This window comes from Aulonocara sp. 'chitande type north' Nkhata Bay, linkage group LG23 (assembly GCF_057382095.1).
Source record: "Aulonocara sp. 'chitande type north' Nkhata Bay isolate Kocher_YH1m ecotype deep benthic linkage group LG23, A_spYH_male_GT1.1, whole genome shotgun sequence".
NCBI classification, from domain to species: domain Eukaryota; kingdom Metazoa; phylum Chordata; class Actinopteri; order Cichliformes; family Cichlidae; genus Aulonocara; species Aulonocara sp. 'chitande type north' Nkhata Bay.
This window is the reverse complement of record NC_141365.1, coordinates 30,196,937-30,217,166: the sequence shown is the minus strand read 5'-3', so window position 1 is coordinate 30,217,166 and position 20,230 is coordinate 30,196,937. Positions and strand designations below refer to the sequence as shown.

Below are 20,230 nucleotides of genomic sequence, written 5' to 3'. Positions count from 1 at the left end.
GTTGGGTATCGAAGAATCCATAGGTCCCTCATCCTATTCATGGAACCCTTCCGCCAGGGTTACTTGCGTAGTAGCATTCCAACAACGCCCTGTTTTTGTGTCTTGCCCACCGATGCCTATTTGTTCCAGTAGCCCACTTCTCGTCAGGGTGCCCTGGTTCCTCAACACCTGACTCGGACCTTGTTGAACCGGGTGACGTCCGAGCCGGCATGCCTTCATATTTATCTGTCTCGCTCATGTCTGCTGTAGGCTCACTTAGCATAGGGGGTCTAGCCCTAGGACCTTTACTGGATACAGACGCCCCAGGCGGGAATCGGACTTGCGATCCTCTGCTCCAAAGGCGTGTTGCGAGTTCACCTTGTAATCGGAAGGTTGGCGGTTCGAGCCCCGGCTCGGACAGTCTCGGTCGTTGTGTCCTTGGGCAAGACACTTCACCCGTTGCCTACTGGTGGTGGTCAGAGGGCCCGGTGGCGCCAGTGTCCGGCAGCCTCGCCTCTGTCAGTGCGCCCCAGGGTGGCTGTGGCTACAATGTAGCTTGCCATCACCAGTGTGTGAATGTGTGTGTGAATGGGTGGATGACAGGCTGTGTAAACCGCTTTGGGGTCCTTAGGGACTAGAAAAGCGCTATCCAAATACAGGCCATTTACCATTTACCATATATATATATATATATATATATATATATATATATATATTTATATATGTATGTATGTATGTCCAAAATCCCTGTTTCAGCAGAAACAGTAGTGCTCTATAATTGATGTTATTACAAAACATACTGTGCAACACAATTCAGTGCATGTTAAAATATTTTTTACAGATATTCCCAATCAATTTATTTACTCACATACTGGTTTCTAAAGTCTGTAGAGAAGGGGTTTTTGACAAACTGTCATTTTAAAGTCTTTCTTTTGGGAGAGAACAACAACACTTGGAGATACTTGGGTTGGGAATGCTGTTCTGTTTGTATTTATCTATGGTCTTGTCCAGTGATAACTGTGGTTTCTTGTCTCTCTGTCTGAATTTGGTCCTGTCCTTTTTTCTTTTGTAGCCTATTTCCTGTTTTATTGTGAAGGTTAGTTCCTGGTGTGATTTTTGTTTCCTTACTTGTGGCCCAGCTATCTGCTTGCTGCACCAGTAGAACTTAAATATTGGTCTTTGGTTCAGAGGCTGAGGGTGGGTTTGTCTCAACAAAATCTACCAGAGTGTTTTCTTGATTTTTATTTTAATATTTTTTGATTGTTTTTATACATGGTATTTTTAATGAAATACAGTGAAGACCCACTGAGTGTCTTGTCCTGTCTTCCTTTGCACTTTTCTCTTTGCCCTCACCCGTCCAACTTACCTCTTCCTTCCCACTGTAACCAAGTGCTTGTTCAATAAACATTACTTGATATTTACAATTTTTCTCTCTAATAATGTAGGGTCTTTCAAGACAAAACACCTTGAGGCAACTGATATTGTGAATTAGCACTACAGAAATAAAATTCATTTGAAATGAAGACCCTGTTATATTACCCAAGTGGTGAACTAATGGAAGCTGATTTATTGTGTGCATTGTGTTATTAATGTGGTAGGTTTAAAAAATATAAATCATGCAAAATGTATCTTAAATCCACTTTTATAGATTTGCAGTCAAGACGATGAATAAAAATGTTTGCACTTTGTCACCTACATCATTAAATAGCTGCTTTGATACATGTTTGATAATCCAGGTAAGGAAATCCCCGAAAGTCGATTCAGTTCGTCATGTTTTCACCGGGAGAAACGTTTCATGACTCATCCATGTGACTTCTTCAGTCTCAGCTAACTGTTGGTTTCCCCAGCCTTATAGTTACATAACAAGTAAAACGAGCATAATTTCCTAACAATAAACTATGAGCTCAGTTTCATGATCGTTACTATGCAAACTGTCACATCTTTTGGTAAATAGCGATGAGGCAATAAACGCCTGTTTTCCTGTTAGCATATATTCAATGAATAACAAAGTATTACTGAGGGAAGCTTGAGAATACTTTCATGCTATAACAACAAACTTTTACTGAAGTAAGATTTTTAATGCCATAGTTTTATGACTAAAGAAGTTAAATTTGATGTTTACATCTTTGCTATGTTCGGACTGAAGGATTTCAGTTGGCTAAATGCTAAACAGGCTTTACAAAAATGACTCAGTGGTGGGCGGCTGTGTGGCACTGGCTGTACACATCCACATGTCATTTGGCAGCAACCCCCAGTTGATACAAAAGGTAAACTGTATACATATACACGTTCATTGGACTCTTGACTCATCTGAGTATCTATTAATCATTCTATGTTACAATTCCTGTCAATGTGAGCGGAAATATGGTATGATGTAAGTTTGTTTTTGGACAATGACTGCGTCACGCTGTAGTTTATGAAATGTGCTGTTACCTGCCATGGACACAAGGATATCAAAGTGTGTGTATGAGCTTGTTTGTTTGCGTTGCTGTGGGACGTGGCAGGGTGGAGCTCTGTTAGAGGCTTGCTTGTGAGTTAAAGGTTTCTTTTATTATCTATTTTAAGCTCGGCTACTTCCTAGAGTTGAGTGAGACCTTTGAACCACACCACGCTCTTAAGTTCTCTCATCCCACATTCCTGAAAGTGTGGACCCTGTCGTGTCTGTGCAAATCAAAACATTACTCATGCTAATGCCTAGCCACACCTTGACACAGCATGAAACACCTTTACCTGGTTTCTGTGTGCACTATGATGCCAAAAAAAAGGGTACAACTCTTAACTTCTGAAAAAAATAAATCTCCAATAAAGCCTTGGTGACCCACCCAGAAGGCTTGTTTTAAGCTGAAAGTGAACATTTTAGTCATCAATGAATCAGCTGCTGACAATTATTACTGTATATGAGAACACAAAAGCAACAAGGATAGGCTGGATGTTTAAACTTGACTTAGAAGTCAGCAGTGTTGTCGGTAAACCGGGAAGCGGCGTCACGCTGTTTAGTCTAACTAGGACCACTGGGAGCAATTAGAGGCCAGCAAAGTCACAGCGGTTTCCCTGTTAGTCCAACGCTGGTTTCTGAGGGATATCCCCTCCTCACTTCTTTTTAATTTGCTTATTCATGCACAAACCTTTTCCCAGCAGCATCATGAACAGCTCTGTTACTGTCTCAGCACAGCTCTGGATGGTTTATAGACGGTAAAGACTAGAACAAACAAAAGAAGGTTAAAAACAAAAGGCCTCAGTTCTCAGGAAATGCATCCATACTCAGGTTGACAATAAGCTGTTTCATGCAGGTCTTTGAAGTTGGAAAGCTCTTGAACCCACACTGAAACAATTACTGGCAGCAGGGTGATAGTTTTTTTCTTTGAATTGATGCTTCTTAAACTGGAGCAGTTCAAAGCCAAACAATCCTGCAATTACTCTAAACTGCTGTGTCACAGGTATGATGCTCATTTTGTGGAGCAATTCAGGTTTATTTCTTGTTCCCGGACACCTTATTCCACACTGACATAAAGTCAAACATACCTACCAGCTGCTGGCTGTATCAAATGTGTATGATTATTGAGTTTTAACAACAAAAAACAGCAGAAAAAGTATTTACAGAGGGAACAGTTAGAAAAATTCAACTTTATTTGGCACTAATGACCCAAACAGTGTCCGGTCTGATAGGACCTGATCTGGAAAAGTTAGTGAAGTATTAAAAAAGGTATTTACAACCCCTCAAATGGGATACAAGGCTTTAATTTTATTAAAGTGCCTGTGCTTTAAGTAGTTGAGCAAACATATTGCGCAGACTCTTAAGGAACTGCAGTCGGGACTGAATAAAATATTAACAACTTTTGTGTGAAGGTGGGTTTTTTTGAATTTCTTTTAAATTGATTTCACGATACTTTGTCTCTTATGGTGGCAACTTGGCATATTTTTATCATCATGAGAAGCCAGCTGAGAAGCCTGATTCCAGCTGATTATGAACACTGTATGAATTTTCTGCCAGCTGACAAAGTGTTTGAGTATGCTGCAAAACGTATTGTTTAGATCTCAGCACCCACACTGCAGCCAAAAGCAGTCACAGCCAACTGCCATCTGTCTCTTTGTTTAAATTGTGCCAGACTTTGATGTTTAAGTCTTAAATGTTTAAGTCTGGCACAGGCAGAAATAAATACTAAAGAGAATATTCAACATTTTCAGAGACAGGCTGGTTTCTTGATAAGAGTAGAGTGATACTATTGTTACGTCTGTATTCAATTTGTGTTAACATGATGATAGCATAAAGATAACAATCAGGGTATCACAGCTGAGCTTGTATTGCCTTCAGTTAATAATAATGTTGTCGCTCAACGTGGTTTCCAAGAAAGTAGGTGAAAAACAAGCTACTCTACATGCATGTTGGGGTTTATATCTGTCTGTCCAGCAACATCCTCCTAAATCTTGTTACAGGAGCTTTTTAATTTTTTTTTATTATAAGACTTATAATATTTTCCTATTTTTATTTTATTTGTTTTATTTTATATTTTGTTTGAAATTGTTGTTTTCAGATAGTTCATTTTTCTTTTCTTAATTTTTAAAAAGCATTGGGTTTTAGGTCCTTTTTCATTAGTTTCAGTGTTAGTTTTAGACTTTGTTATTAAGATATGTTTGTACTGTTGAACTGTAAAACTGCTGAAATTCAGAACAGTCCAGAACAATGCAGTGACCTGACCAGTCCCGTGACTGATCTCAACCGAAAGGGTACCCCAGATCAGGTGGCATTCATGCAGGTGAAGGAGCCTAACCCTTCCATCCCTTTTATTGTACAGACAGTGTTGGGAAGGTTACTTTTAAAATGTATTCCATTACAGAATACAGAATACATGCCCCAAAATGTATTCTGTAACGTATTCCGTTACGTTACTCAATGACAGTAACGTATTCTGAATACTTTGGATTACTTAATATATTATCATGCTTTTTACAACTACGTGAATGTACTATTGCTGTGTGATTTATTACTATTACTGAAGGTCCGCGGCTCCGAACCTTAGTAAAGGACCTCTGACTAATACGGCGGGGTCCCTGTCGGCTCGTAGCTGAAAAATAGCTTTACTTTGTTGTGTGGGTCAACTTTTCTTGCGAGAGACAGAGAGAGGCGTTGAAAGGCTGCTCCAACGGAACTTATTGTTTTCGGAGGAAAACACGAACACGGTGTACAGTCGAGTCTTAATAGCTTACTTACAACTGGGCTCCTCAGGCACTCTTCTTGGCTGCAGTGGTTATTATTATATTTACATGCTTCCAGCTCCCGTTTTTGCTTGATGACTGCTCGTACTTTTCCACTATCCTATCCTATAGAGGAGGGAGACTATTTTCTCCCTCCTCTTGCTCACAGACACATAACGTGTATGGTGGTCCATTCTCCCTGCAACATGGACTACACTGCCCATGAGGCTACATTCTTTAGAGCTATGCTTGTAGCATGTTAGCTTAGCACAACAACAACAAAAAGGCGCTCTCTCACCCAGGAAACACACAGGTCGTGCCCAAATTCATGGGCTGTATCCTCCTGAGGACCCGGCCTCAGGACTTGTCAGCAGCTTTTGACACGGTCGACCATGGCATCCTGTTATCACGGCTAGAATTTCATGCTGGCCTAAAAGGATCTGCCCTACAGTGGTTTCGTTCCTATTTGTCAGAAAGGGTTTTTTTTATGTCAATATGGGCCCCCACAACTCCAAAATAGCCCCTCTTAAATACGGTGTACCTCAAGGCTCTATTTTGGGTCCTGCCCTGTTCGCACTCTATTTGTTGCCATTGGGCTCCATCTTCTCACGGTACAGCATTTCGTTTCACTGTTTTGCTGATGATTTGCAGATTTATCTACCTTTAAAAGCAGGGTCAGACCATCTGCAGCTCTTATTACACTGCCTTGATGATGTCAAACAGTGGTTGTCATTAAATTTTTTAAAGCTAAATGAAAATAAAACTGAGGTTGTCATTTTTGGCAACTTTAATCATATCAACAGCACTCTGGGCGCCCTTTCCTCGTATTGTAAAACACATGTAAAAAACCTCGGTGTCTACATTGATGGTTCTTTTAAATTGAATAAGCAGGTGAGTGCAGTAGTTCAGTCCTGTTTTTTTCAGTTAAGACAGCTAGCCAAGGTAAAGCCATACCTTCCGGCTAACGTCTTTGAGCGTGTTATTCACCTTTTTCTTACTTGCAGATTAGACTACTGCAATTCATTGTATTATGGTCTAGATCAGGCCACCATCCATCGTCTTCAGATGGTTCAAAATGCAGCTGCTCACCTGCTAACTAGTACCAAACGGAGAGAGCATATATCCCCAGTCTTAGCTTCTTTACACTGGCTTCCTGTCTCCTACAGGATCCAATTTAAACTTCTACTTTTTGTTTTTAAGTCACTTAATGCTCGAGCCCCTCCTTACCTGTCTGAGCTCCTCTCTGCCTATGCTCCAGGAAAAACCACGAGGTCTAGCTGAAAACTAATGCTGTCCATCCCACGGACTAACCTCAAATCCTGTGGTGATAGATCCTTCTTTGTGGCAGGTCCCAGACTTTGGAATAGTCTCCCCTTAAATATTAGATCTGCACAAACACTTGAGCAATTTAAATCATTACTAAAGACACATTTCTATGCCCTGGCTTTTAACACACTATGACCCAAGCATTTTGGTCTTATTTTAATTAGTTTAGTTATTGTTTTAATTCTTTTACTGTCCTATTATTGTTTTTTTACTGTTATTATTGCATTACATTGTTGCTTTTTAATACCATTTTTATATTGTTAAGCACTTTGCGCAGCATCGGCTGTTTGAAATGTGCTATATAAATAAATTTGACCTTGACCTTGACTGCGGTGATCTGAAAGTGATGTGCCAGGAGTTGTGCCGTTCTCAGCGGCTCCAGTGACCCTCGAGCTCTCGGCTACCTATCGAGCTGGTGGGTAGCAGACGTCTCTGAAAACGTTGAAACACTTTTGCAAATATGCGATATCTTGATGAACCGAGCAGATATTTGATGTTTACACAGCTACTTTCTCACCTGAAAATATGTTAAAACTTTATTTTGTGACCCAGAAAGATTAGTATGAGTAATTTTAAAACTTAGTAGCGGCCGCCATTGTTGGAAACTGGAGTTTGGCTGGGATATGGTGGGCCACGAAGGACACACCCGAACCATCCTTCAAATTCGGGAAAAGGGAGGACGCATTTGTCGGCTGCATTCGGAGGAGTCTACGAATTTGGACAGCTTTGTCGCGTCGCTGTGACGTAATCGGTCTACAAATGCGGCCTCAGGGAGGATGCAGCCCATGAATTTGGACACGACCACAGTCGCAGAGAGAGAGAGAGAGAGAGCGTCGCCCTGTAACCATGGCAACCATAACGCTGCCTCCTGGAACAACAGAACGTAGCTGTCAAACAAAACCCAAACAGTCCTGACCCGCGACAATATGAAACAGGAAAGTACCGCAGTGTAATCCATCTATTTCAACAAAGTAACTGTATTCTGAATACCACCTTTTTAAACGGTAACTGTAACGGAATACAGTTACTCATATTTTGTATTTTAAATACGTAACAGCGGTACATGTATTCCGTTACTCCCCAACACTGTGTACAGATTAAGGTCTCAAACACAGGGCTGGAGGCAGTAGAGTAGAGAAAGAGTACCTGGCCATCAAGTGGGTCTTTGACTCTCTTTGTATTTACCTCCTGGGGTGCTCTTCCACCCTCTTCAGATCATGCCCCTAAGTTGGGTGGATGGGGTAATGTGGCGGGTAGTGGTTTGTAGCTCAGCTGTATGGGAGGTTTGGAGCAGTGGGTTCAGGGTGTGGTGTCAGGGTAGGGTGACTCATACAGCTGACCTTAATCATCTGATCATGTCTCCCCATTGTAACAATTCTGTTTTGTTTTTTTGTTTTTGAGAAATCCATGGATAGAATTTGTTGTTAAAAGGATGAGACAGCTTTACATTGCAAAAGATATAACAGTAGGTGATGAAAATTTGCAGGAATGACATCTGTCCACTTGATCAGTGAGGACACCTAAAGAAGGAGTAACGTTTTCATAGGTGGATCAGACTTGTTTTCAAAATAAATTTTGCAGCAGCAGAATTCACGTGCAAACACATAAAACACTGACTGCACCAGTCACTAAATGTGACTCTTGCTAACTAAACAAGACCAGCTGCACATTAAGGAGAACAAACAAGATTTTCATGCATTCAGATTATCTGCACACCCACAAAGCCAACAAAGGATCAGCTGTTGTCTGTACTCTTCTAAACTGTGCAGTAAATACACTTCACCCTACAGTAGCAGAAGTCCAAGAATGTATTACACGGTGCTCAGCACTCGAGGCATGCACATAACTGTTTCTCTGTGTCCATATCAAACATGGGCAGCTGGCCAGACAATGTGCAAATAGCTATAAATGTGCCACTCAGACAGACTTTATCTCATGTGATATGGAGCAGGAGGAGTTGAGACTGTTTAAACAAACTGGAGTACAAAATTATAGGTTAGCTAAATTCTTGCCCCCTGAAGCTAAAAATGACATTAACTGTCAAAGAAACCTGCAGGTGTTTGCATCAGATTGTTATGTAACCCTTCAGTCAGTTAGAGCAAAGGAGAAAATATGCTTTCTAATTTTGTACAGTGGCAATTAGTCTATTTTCTCTTAGGAGAGGATATAATATCTGCTGTCAAGGCCAAAATAAATGTCGCCAATAAACAGTCCAAGGAGGGTAGATGCACTATATTGCCGAAAATATTTGGTACTTGCTTTCACATGAATACCTGAGTGAACTTGAGTGGCAACCCCTTCTTAGCCCATGGGGTTTAATATGAATTCGACCCACCCCTTGCAGCTATAACAGCCTCAACTTTTCTGAGAAGGCTTTCCAAAAGGTTTAGCATGAGAACGCCTGGCTTGGAGTCTCCACTCCAATTCATCCCAAAGGCGTTCCATTGGGTTGAGGTCAGGACTCATTGCAGGGCAATCAAGTTCTTCCACATTAAACTTGCTCATCCATGTCTTTTATGGAACTTGCTTTGTGCACTGGTACGAAGTCATGTTGGAACAGGAAGGGTCCAACCCCCAACTGTTTTCACAAAGCTGGGAGCATGAAACTGTCAGAAATGTCTTGGTTTGCTGAAGCATTAAGAGTTCCTTTCACTGTAACTACGGGGCTGAGCCCAACTCCTGACAAAGAACCCTAAACCATAATCCCCCCTCCACTAAACTTTAGAGTTGGCACAGTGCAGTCAGGCAAGTCCTGTTCTCCTGGCAACCACCAAACCCAGACTCGTCCATCAGAATCCCAGACGGGGAAGTGTGAGAAGGGCTGTCAGTGGTTCCTGAAAGTTTTCTGGATAGGTACACAAGAATTGTTGCACCAAAAACCTCCCAGTGCTTGCTTGCAGATTGCCATGGCTGCCTTCAAACTTGAAAACAAGCTAGCAAACTGGAAATGGAGAAGGTTCTCCTTTAAAGTAAAAGGTCTGTCACATGTTTCAAGATGTGCAACTTCTACTTTCAACCTTGAACCTTTTCCATTTCACAGTTTCACTACATCTCAAAGAGTAGTTGGAGAGTGTTTGTAGACAAGTCCGTCACTTTCAATCAAACTAGGACTGCAGAAATATGCTAGGGGTTGCCAGGTGTGTCACTCAATGGTCTGGTCTTTAGGACTTTAGCAATCATTTACCTTGTAAGTGTCATCAACCTCCAGTAACTACTCAACATATCACATGCCTGTGAAACCTCATTAATTAAGTCTAATATAGTCTAATATTAGCAATGATTGTCTAAAATGGTCATTAATGGAAAGGTAGTGTGATGTTGTTTTCTATAAATGTAAATGATTTTGTCTCCTGCGAACAGTATAAATTTTAATATGGAGCATAATTTGATGAGAAGTGAACTCCATTAACTGACCACAATCTACAAATGAACAGCATGCTTTATTCTGCATCACCTGAAAGTAGCAAAATGAAAAAAGCAATCATCAGGAAAGTGTTTACGTTGGACACAGAGCAAAAGAGTCAAGAGCCAACATCTTATAGACTTCTATGAAACATTTTTCAACCAGAGGAGTTGCCCCCTTCTGGCCATTAAAATGAATGCAAGTTTAAGGTGCTTCACTTTTTAAACGCAAAAGGTAAAAGCTAAAACACTAAGGATGAAGCTTTAAAAACAGAACTTTGCAAATTTATTGTGGACGTCAGGTCGGCTACATCTATATTTTATATATTTTATATAGCTGTGGTGTTGCTGGTTTTTTTTTAACTTGGCACACGCTTAACCCTTTTCTGTGCAATACAATACCACTGTACTATTTTCTGTGTCTTTTACGTTTGTGTGAGCTGGGAACTCAACATAATAAGTAAGACCATCTGAACTCATCATTTTTCATGGGCAAAATGCACAAACCCCAAAATATTAACTGGATAGTCAGTGATAATTTTCAGTCTTAAATATATTTTGTTGATGCTTGTTAAAGTACTTCTATTGTACTAAATTCCACTTTAAACCAAAATTATTTTATAATAGCCGAACAGGATCTTTAAATCTTTGTTATTGTATTCACTAGATAGTTATTGCTTAATGTGTACCAGTTTCTGTAAGCAGTATCAGCACACAACAGCACACTGCATCCACAGAAGATGAACGAGAAGAGAGAAACAAATAAGCTCAGTTGTATTGCAGAGATCCTCAGTCGATGTAAGGGGTTGCCAAGTGTGTTTTATTGGCATGCTCATCCATCAAAAGGCCAACACAAGCTGAATCTAAGGTCAAATGGATGCTTCTTGGAAGGAGATAGACAGCTTTTAATGATTTAAACAAGAGACAATAATTTTGTTAAAGGTCAGCGACCGACAGATTCATGGATCTGTTTTTCTTCTGTCATTTCAAGATCATTTTTACAGGACAAGGATGGTGGAGTATTGTTATTAATGCTAAAATGTCCTTTAAAGGCAATAAAGAGCTGTGAGGAGTGACGTTTTGTGTGTTTAAAAGGGGGAGAAAACAGAAAAGCTGACTTCTGTTGTTCCATTTTTAAGTCTCCACTGGCTGGTAGATGCCTACACTCCTCTTACATTCATCAGCCAATAATATATTTGATATAATGGATGGTGCCAAATTGGAGAGAAAAATGTGTCAAAGCCAAAATAGGTAAATAAATAAATAAAAACAGCATGCGGTAGAAGACTGGTGTTAATTTCATTCCTTAATTATCCAGGCTTAATTAGCCTGGAGTGGGAGCATATGGCATTTATTTTAAGAGCTTCTGACCAAGTAATGCACCGCTCTTCATCTTGGAAAACCCTTCTTATGTAACAAGAATGTAAAGCATGCATTGCGGTCGAAACAAACAGTGGAAACAGAGTTTAATTTGAACACTAATCCCACCATGATACACAGGACAATTATTTAGGATGACATCATGGGAATAAAGTTTATTTTTAAGTAATAAAATTTATGGAATGAAAACAAAAAAAAAAGAAATGTTTTGTGTATTTTATGTATTCAGGCATGTGCTTGTACTGTATGACGGGAACAAGGGATATAAATTTACTGCAGAAGGCTTCTAAATAAAATGGACTATACTTTCTAAGAGGTTTAAAGGATGAGCCAATGCTGAGTGTCCAAATAATACAACTTAGCAAAGAACCAATTTTGAATGACACGGGACCTGAGAGACGTCATCTGGGCCTTCAGCTGATCCATCATCAGTAGCAACAGGTCTTATGGAGTAAATACAAGTTTTAATTTTTGGCTCAAATCATCATCATTATGTACAGAGGATGTCAGGAGAGTGGTACCACAGTGAGTGTCTGCAGTAATGTGTAAAAGACAGTGGAGGCTCTGTCATGTTTGGCAATTTTGTCAAAATTGATGAATTATGAATACAGAAAAGTGCCATCAGATTTTGATCCACCATGCAGTACCATTTGGAAAACTGATCTGATTGGTAACCGCATCATTTTTCAGATTGACAATGACCCCAAACACACTGCTAATGTAGTAAAAGCCTACCTGGATAGAAAAACACACAGTGCAATACTATCAGTCATCGATTGGCCTCCCCAGAGCCCGGACCTCAACATTATTGAAGCAGTGTGGGATCATGTTAACAGAGAACAGAACAAAACATCCAAGAAAGAGCTTTGAATGTCCTTCAAGAAGCCTGGAGAAATATTCCTGAAGACTACTTAAAGACATGACAAGAAAGCTGTTCAGGCTGTGCTGAAGAATTAAGGTGGTCAAAGCAAATATTGACTTTCAAGCTCATTAGAAGTGTACAAACTCTGTTTTTGCCTTATATGCTGTATTTCTGACAGATTGCTGTGGTGGCTCAAAACTTCTTTTTTTTTTTTGCAGCATTGTAATTAACAAAGCCATTCAGATAGAGCAGTACTGCTGAATGAAACTCAGTATGTTGGATGAAACTCAACCTTTAGTTAACCAGACAATGTCCTTGACTTCACGCACACTGAACCAGACTTCCTGCACACTTACTTATTACAAGTTAACGCTGTAGGTGAGACAACACATACCTACAACCGCTGCACAAATATTTCATGAAATTATTGTTCTTAAATGTTGCAAACATCTTTGTGGCTAAAACTTTGTGGGGGTTTTTTTTAAACTCTGAACAGAATCTTCTATTTAAGCTTTGGGTCTTAATCAAATTTGCTGTAATCTAGTCTTTAGCTCATAAAAATCCACCTCTCAGCAACATCTCTGAGCTTTGTTGAACAGCTGTTCAAATAATGCAAAAGACCCACAAGGACACAACTCAGATGTGAAAAGTGTAGAGTTATAAAGTTATGGGGTTTCTCAGAGGCTGATTCAATTCATTCTGATGTGATTTTATCTTCTGAAAAGGCAGCTTCATTGTTTAATTACTTTCGCGTTATGGTTGAAGTAGCACAGTCATGCCCTTGTTAACCCGACAGTGGGACTGTCGCCTCAGAACCGTCAAGTGGCCCAGTCAGGCAGAAGCTGGGACAGGGTGTACCAAAGCAGCACTGCCACACTGACAGTTACAGTGGACATTTGGCTTGTGTTTTGCTCGGGTTACTGTTGTGGATGAACTGATTCACTAACACCACCTGACCTAAAATCCCATCCCACGCCCGTGCTGATGCTGAGCCACAAGACACGGTCCTTTCATTTCCATATTTATGCTTTTCATCTGAGAAAAGGGAAAAAACAAGAAAAGAAAACTTGCACATGTCAAGGAACACATTCAGCAATAACTCTTGTATAAATATCTGGCATAAAGCAAGAAAGCCAAACAGATAAAGTCAGGCATTCAGTGGTCACGGCTGCCCCCTGTTGTTTAACTTCAGTAACAAGAATGCTCCTTCCTTGTTAAACTAACACACTCATAATAACAACTGGTGTACATTTATCTCAATAACAGAACAATTAACCCACATTAATCTGACACTACAGTTCGATGACCACTGACTGCTTATGGTTGTGATGACTGTTGCTGACTCCTGAGCTCGGCTAGCTGTCTCCTCATGTGGTAGATATCATCAGACATTTGCCTAAGGGAAAGTAGGCACAACTTAGTAGCCTTTAGTATTTAGAAGCAGGACATCAATCATCTCTGTTCTGGCATTTAGAGCTATTTGTAGCATGTCTACTGTCACATGTTTATAGTATTTCTACCTGTGGTTGGCTTGTGCCCTGCTCAGCTGGCAGCGTAGGCGCTTCATGATGGCTTCATAGCGCCTGTTCTGGATCTGAGGAAGGGGGAAAAGTGATGTTGTTGATGCTTTCTTTCAGACTGAAACATAACTCATGTCTTGATACAAATTCTATCTAGGTGATTTAGCTGTTTTATGAACAAATGTCAGCCTCATAAGATGTCCCTGGTTTCTGTTGGGTAAGTCTGCACACCTCTATGTCTTTCTTTATTTGGGCATGAATCTCAGACTCTTTTTGGAGCCGGTGTCTCTTCTCAGATATGGTCTTCATCTTCAGGGAGACCTCCTCTTTCAGAGCTTTAATCTCTCTCTGCACACATGAGCATATAATAGTTATGGATACTGAAGATCTCTGAAAAAGATCCCTATGATTAAAATGAAGAGACCACCTTTGCCATCTGCACTGTGTTTCCATTTGGATTGTTCAAATCTTCCTTCAGCTCCTCGTTTTGCTTTCTCAGCATCTGTACTAGTTCTTTCTTCTCCTTCAGCTCGTTATGGGCCTTTGTCTGGCTCACTGCATGCAAAACAGCTGCCCTGTGGCCTTCCATCTTACTTCGGTAAGCGTTGAACCCTGCAAGCGCCACTAGTGCAACCTCCTCCTCCTCACCTATCAGAATCTGGAGTTCTGTGTTTTCCTTGCTGATGGATACACAGCGATCATGAAGGAGTTTGGTCTGCTGCTCCAGCTGCTCCATCTCACTTTCCAGCACTAGGATTTCTCTCACTTTTGATCTCAGGTCCTTGTCTATGCCCTCGTTTTTCCTCTCAAGCTCTGACAGAGTTGCCTGGAAAATAAGGCAAACCAAAAAGTCCAATTAAGTCATAAAGAAAGCCACAAACTATGCAAATAAATGTTTACTTCACTTTCTAGACAATTTTCTCCCATTGTGTTTTTTAATTATATTTTGTGACTCTTTTTGATCATTTGACACCTCTTTGTGGTGGATTTGAGGCACATTTTGGTTAATTAGGTCTCTTTATGTAACATTTTATGACTTAGTTACTCTGACGGTTATATTTGCATCATTATACATATAGTATAGTTCTGGGACAAGACAACGGATTTTCCTGGCTCTTTGGGTGCACAGAACTGTGCTCAGTAGGCTGAGTGATGTGTCCATGGTAAAAAAAAAATCTATCTAATATGCCATCATTTTGTATTATGATAGCCACTTTATATGTTATACTATGTTATTACCATTGTACAAAGCAGGAATGGGCAATTAATTTTTCCGAAGGGCCACATAAGAAAGCGGGACTGTGGAGGAGCAGATCAAAAAGCTTGTAAAAAAGCTAAAATAAAAAATTGCTCATTTGGCCCCTTCAGAAAAATAATTGCCCAATGTGTTTTGCATTTAGTTAATCAGTGTTGTAGGGGAATAGGGTTAGAGATGAACCTGCAGGGTACTGAGTGTCCTCTGTTTCTCTTTCAGGGCCTCTTTCTGGGTATAGCCATGTTGACTCACATTCTCCACAGCCTTGGTTAACGAAAACCCAGGCGGTCCTGGAAATCATGAGAATCACTTTGTGAAAGTCTATAAAATAACTACCTGGCTGCCAATTTAGCCAAATTTTCATTTTCATTGGCAAAGTTTAAGCCAAGGGGTTATTTATTTCTTTAAAATGGACGCCACTGATCACGTAAAACAATAAAATATTAGGCCTTTAAAAGTAGCAAACACCAACTTCTTTACTTACTCTGAGCTAACATTAATTAGCTATGTAGCTTATGCTAGACTAACAAAGCTAACATCAGCTCTAATTATTTATTTGTTACAGTTTAAGTTATGTACAGTTGCTTAAACAATTAAGCAGACATATATTTACTTTCCTGTATTGCCAAAAACAAACAAAACATCTTACCATCTTCACTGACCCCAAAGTTTGGCATATTGACTTGCTAGCTTATAATTTTCTATACTGTTTATGTCTGATAGTTAGCAATGACAGCATGCCATTTTTATCCTTGGGTTTCAAGTAACCCTAGAAAAATGTGAAATCAACTAACTTAAAAAGATAAATAAACAAAGCTAATATGGTGTTAAGTTAATATGTTCATTTACAATATAAACGAAAGTATTTATTTAGTTTACTTTTTATTAATTTATTTGCAATTAGAAAAATGAGCAGCGGGATGTAACCTAACCATTGATACAATACGACTACGATTCCCACAGTTCACTTTTTCTCCACGTCAAACTATATCCGGTCTCTCTTACAGCCAGCAGCAGTCTCGCATGTAAACACAAAAATAAAACTAGCGAGCATTATTTTACTTCACTTGTCACCGCCTAAATTTAGTCAAATGCTTGTCAGGCGTTGCCTCAGACTGTGCTCTTTGTGTACCCGTGTAGTTTACAGCAGCGGAGTAAGAAGAGGAGGATGGAGGACACTTGTGGGACACGCCAGTGTGAAACATGCTAACAGGACAGACGTGCCACACTGGGGCAGAGTAATGTTTAAACGCTTCTTTCACAGTGATTTGGGGGAGCTGTACAAGAACGAGTCAGTTCAGGTGTATCTCGAGCAGCTCATGGAGGAGCACAGAGACCTGAGCAAGAAGCTACAGCATGCATACCTCAGTGAGTCAGACAGAAAGGGGCTCACAAAGAAGCACACTGAGTTGCTGCCTCTGGCAAGTGTGTTTAGGAGCATTGAACAAGCTCAGAAAGACCTCGAAGAGGTCAGTTCACTTCTAAAAGGTGAGTAGGATTTTTTTTAAGCTTACTATATATACATGTAATGGCTTTATAAACACACCTCTCAAACCACAGAAAACCATCAAACGAGGTCTTCTAACTATTTAAATACCACATGTATTTGCTGCTTTGTGTGAGCACAGTTTTACTTTGCATTCTTAAATACAATAAATAAAATTATTTTCCTTACTCATGGCAGGTTTAGCTGGCACCAAAGATGAAGATGAAGATCTGACCCAGCTGCTAAAAGAGGAGGAAGCACAAATCTCCAGCAAGATTTTGGCTTTAAGAAGAGACGTAAGAACCCAAAAGACACAGCTAATTAATGCAGAAGTGTGTGACGGACCATTGTTTCTTCATGAGGTTTTCTCTTTACCGCAGCTAATCAAAGCTCTTATCCCCACTGATCCTCTTGACTCGAGTAATGTTCTGCTGGAGGTCGTATCAGGGCGGACAACAGGAGGTATGAAGGAAAGCAAAACTCTGAATTTGTTTTTATAAATTCAAAATACAATTCACAGTAAAATACTGCAAATAAGCGTTATTATGGAAAATAAGTGTTATACTTTCTCATGTGTGGTTTCAGGTGACATTTGTCAGCAGTTCACCAAAGAAATGTTTGACATGTACCAGGGTTTTGCATTTTACAAAAACTGGGACTTTGAGGTGTTGAACTACACACCTGCAGAGTATGGTAAGGTAATTTTTGTATTTCTGTATCATTCATAAATAGTTCCTGCTGTATCCCCCCCCGAGTGTCTTTGTTATTAGTTCCAACTCACTCATCATGGGATTGAATGACTATGTGTGGATTAGAGTAGAAATTTAAACTTGTGGTGATCAGTGGACATAAACCTCCTACCAAAACATTTACAGCTGCATGAACGGTGTCTCTCAGGTGGTCTGCACCATGCAGCAGCGAGAATAGCTGGAGAGAACGTGTACAGGCACCTGAAGCACGAAGGAGGAACCCACCGGGTTCAAAGGATCCCTGAGGTGGGGCTCTCCTCCAGGATGCAGCGAATCCACACAGGAACCGTGACTGTCATCATCCTGCCTCAGCCAGTTGAGGTACACTGCGTTTTTTTCTTTTTATGACTTCTCTTTGTTTACTGGAATGGTTAAACAGTACATCTCTGTTTTTATCTTTGGTGCTTGCAGTTTGAAGTCCACATCGATCCAAAGGATCTTCGAATCGACACGTTCAGATCTCGTGGTCCTGGGGGGCAAAGTGTTAACACAACAGACAGCGCAGTGCGCGTAGTTCATCTTCCGACAGGTAAACTGTACCACCATGCCGTTTTGCTTCCTCAAAGATTGTATAAAATATGTAGCCACTGTGATGTGCTCTTTCAAACCTCACTCACACACTATGGGAGGTGCTCTCTGTGGTAACCAATCATGGAAGCTCCTCCACCACCTCTGTCTAAGACAGACCAGTCACTTCGAGGAGGCAGTTGTCCCTTGACACCTTTGAAAGAGAATGATAACTGAGTGAGGTACACTATATTGCCTCACCAATCCAAATCATTGAATTCAGGTGTTCCAATCACTTCCATGACCACAGGTGTATAAAATCAAGCACCATGCAGACTGCTTCTACAAACGTGCAGTGGTGTAAATCACTGGACTCTAGAGCGGAAACGTGTTCTCTGGATTGACGAATCGATGGATGAGTCTGGCTTTGGCGGTTGCCTGGAGACCAGTACTTGCATTGTGCCAAGTGTAAAGTTTGGTGGAGGGGGGATTATGGTGTGGGTTTGGTTTTCAGGACCTGAGATCCAGTGAAAGGAAATCTTAATGCTTCAGCATACCAAGACATTTTGGATAACTCCATACTTCCAACTTTATGGAAAGAGTTTGGGATGGCCCCTTCCTGTTCCAACATACACGTGTGAAGGCAGACAAGCGAATGCTTTTGGCAATATAGTGTACATCACCTGACTGCCCTACTTGTATGGCCACATGATTTGAAGCTTCATTGTTTTGTGTGTTGCCATGTTAGTGTTTTTGGAACCCAAAGGGATCAAATTTTAATGTTGAGTGCCAAGTTGTCATCTAAAGTTTGCCTAATACATTTATGATCCATTTATGCATCACTTAACACATAAAGCAGATACAGCAGGTTTTTTCCTCTTTGCAGGAATAACTGCAGAGTGTCAGCAGACTCGATCTCAGCTGCAAAACAGAGAAACGGCCATGCGCATGTTGAGAGCCAGGCTCTACCAAGGCATGATGGGTAAAGAGACTGAACAGAGGAATACAGCACGAAAGCAGCAGGTGGGTGAAGCAGGAAAACATAACCTGTAACATTCACAGATTTTTGTTCTCTTTTCCAACTTTGTCATTGTTCCTCTGTGTCTAAAAACAGGTGGGCACACGCTCTCAGTCAGAGAGAATTCGTACCTACAACTTCAGTCAGGATCGTGTCACAGACCACCGCACCGGATATACAACGAGGGACATCAAGGTTAGGTTTGAAGCCAGTGTTATCTACTTCAGCTAAAGGGTAAAAATCAATGTTGTGTGTTTTTTCATGTCTGTTTTTAGGAGTTCATGAGAGGTGGGGAGGCTCTCGATGATCTGATCTCTGATATACTTGAACACACAGAGAAGGAGGCTCTTCTCGAGGCGGCGGAGAACAGCAGCAGTTTGAAACGAACAGAGTCTGGACCGTCTGCAGACTGAGAGCAGCTTATGGGAGATGTGCTTCCTGACATATCTGACTGCTCTGTGCCTGCAGAACACATGTTATTCTATTATTTGGGCAATTAATTGCAAATGATGCAATGTAAGACAAACCAAAAGTAACAGAGGTTTTTATTTTTGTAATAAAATGTAACTTGTGTGTTTTGTGCCTTTGCAGTTTTCTAAATAACACTAAAGATTAAGGAGGGAGTAACTTGAACACCTTTAACAGGCCTGTCATTACAGTTTTAGCTAATATGGGTTTTAAAACTGCTGCTTTTTAAAAATAATGAACACACTGAATCACACTTACTGGCCATTTTATTAGGCACATGTGTTCAATCAGTGTCACCGGGCAGTTACTAGACAGATTCTCTATAGGGAGATGACAAACACTCTCAATTCAAAATACCATCCCCCAAGTAGAGACCGTTTAACAAATCATTTGGTCCCTGTTTGGTATGAGGTTGAAAAGCGCAATCTGATCTCAGATCTGAAACATGTCACAAAGGCAGTCATCACAGCTGATGGATGGACAAGTTCTACTCAAGACCATTACCTCACTGTAATGTTGGTACTATGTCAGATGAGGCCAGAATAAGGAAAAAGTCCTCAAAATAAGGCAGTCTATGAATCACAGATGGGGACATCTGTGGCAGAGAAATCCTGGAGGAGTTTGGAGTAAAAGAGAAGGTTGTGGCATGCATGGATGTAGCTGTGAAAAAGGTGAAAATTATCAAGCTGCCACGTTTTGCACACACACTAAATCTTGGACGCCGAAAGCTGTACAGCTGCAATACAGTTTCCAACTGGACAGGAAGGATTCATTCTGTGATTGTATGGATGAAGAAATCCCACATGGCAAGAGTAATCCTCAAGGAGAAACAGTAACTTCTTTGTATGAATACTTTTTAAATACTTGAATAAAAGTCAGCCAAAATGTAAATCAACAGATTAGGATCAATATAAAATGATAACATCATGTTTGTGATGATGGAGAGATTCTGTCAGCAGTTTTCAGCCATCCAAACTGCAGCTGTAGACCTCTGCCTAAGAAAGCCCATCAAGAAGGAGAAGTATATAATCTTTGGGGTATATAAAAATTGGTTGCTTAAACATATTAACATATTAAAATGTGTT

At 40.4% G+C, this 20,230-nt stretch overlaps 2 protein-coding genes across 2 annotated transcripts; one reads left to right on the top strand and one right to left on the bottom strand.

The window, feature by feature from the left end:
* Nucleotides 1–13,147: 13,147 nt before the first annotated feature.
* On the bottom strand, nucleotides 13,148–15,832 carry ccdc122 (coiled-coil domain containing 122). Its single transcript, XM_086283536.1, has 6 exons — nucleotides 15,567–15,832; nucleotides 15,101–15,207; nucleotides 14,090–14,488; nucleotides 13,894–14,010; nucleotides 13,663–13,736; nucleotides 13,148–13,538 (listed from the first exon to the last, which is right to left on the bottom strand). Exons 1-6 carry the CDS (start codon nucleotides 15,592–15,594, stop codon nucleotides 13,460–13,462), a joined length of 804 nt encoding a protein of 267 aa, XP_086139662.1. The 5' UTR covers nucleotides 15,595–15,832; the 3' UTR covers nucleotides 13,148–13,459.
* Nucleotides 15,833–15,905: 73 nt separating this feature from the next.
* Nucleotides 15,906–19,250, top strand: mtrf1 (mitochondrial translational release factor 1). The gene is made up of 9 exons (XM_086283531.1): nucleotides 15,906–16,405; nucleotides 16,602–16,699; nucleotides 16,784–16,865; nucleotides 16,989–17,096; nucleotides 17,301–17,473; nucleotides 17,564–17,681; nucleotides 18,546–18,682; nucleotides 18,774–18,872; nucleotides 18,953–19,250. Exons 1-9 carry the CDS (start codon nucleotides 16,009–16,011, stop codon nucleotides 19,088–19,090), a joined length of 1,350 nt encoding a protein of 449 aa, XP_086139657.1. The 5' UTR covers nucleotides 15,906–16,008; the 3' UTR covers nucleotides 19,091–19,250.
* The last annotated feature ends 980 nt before the right edge of the window (nucleotides 19,251–20,230 follow it).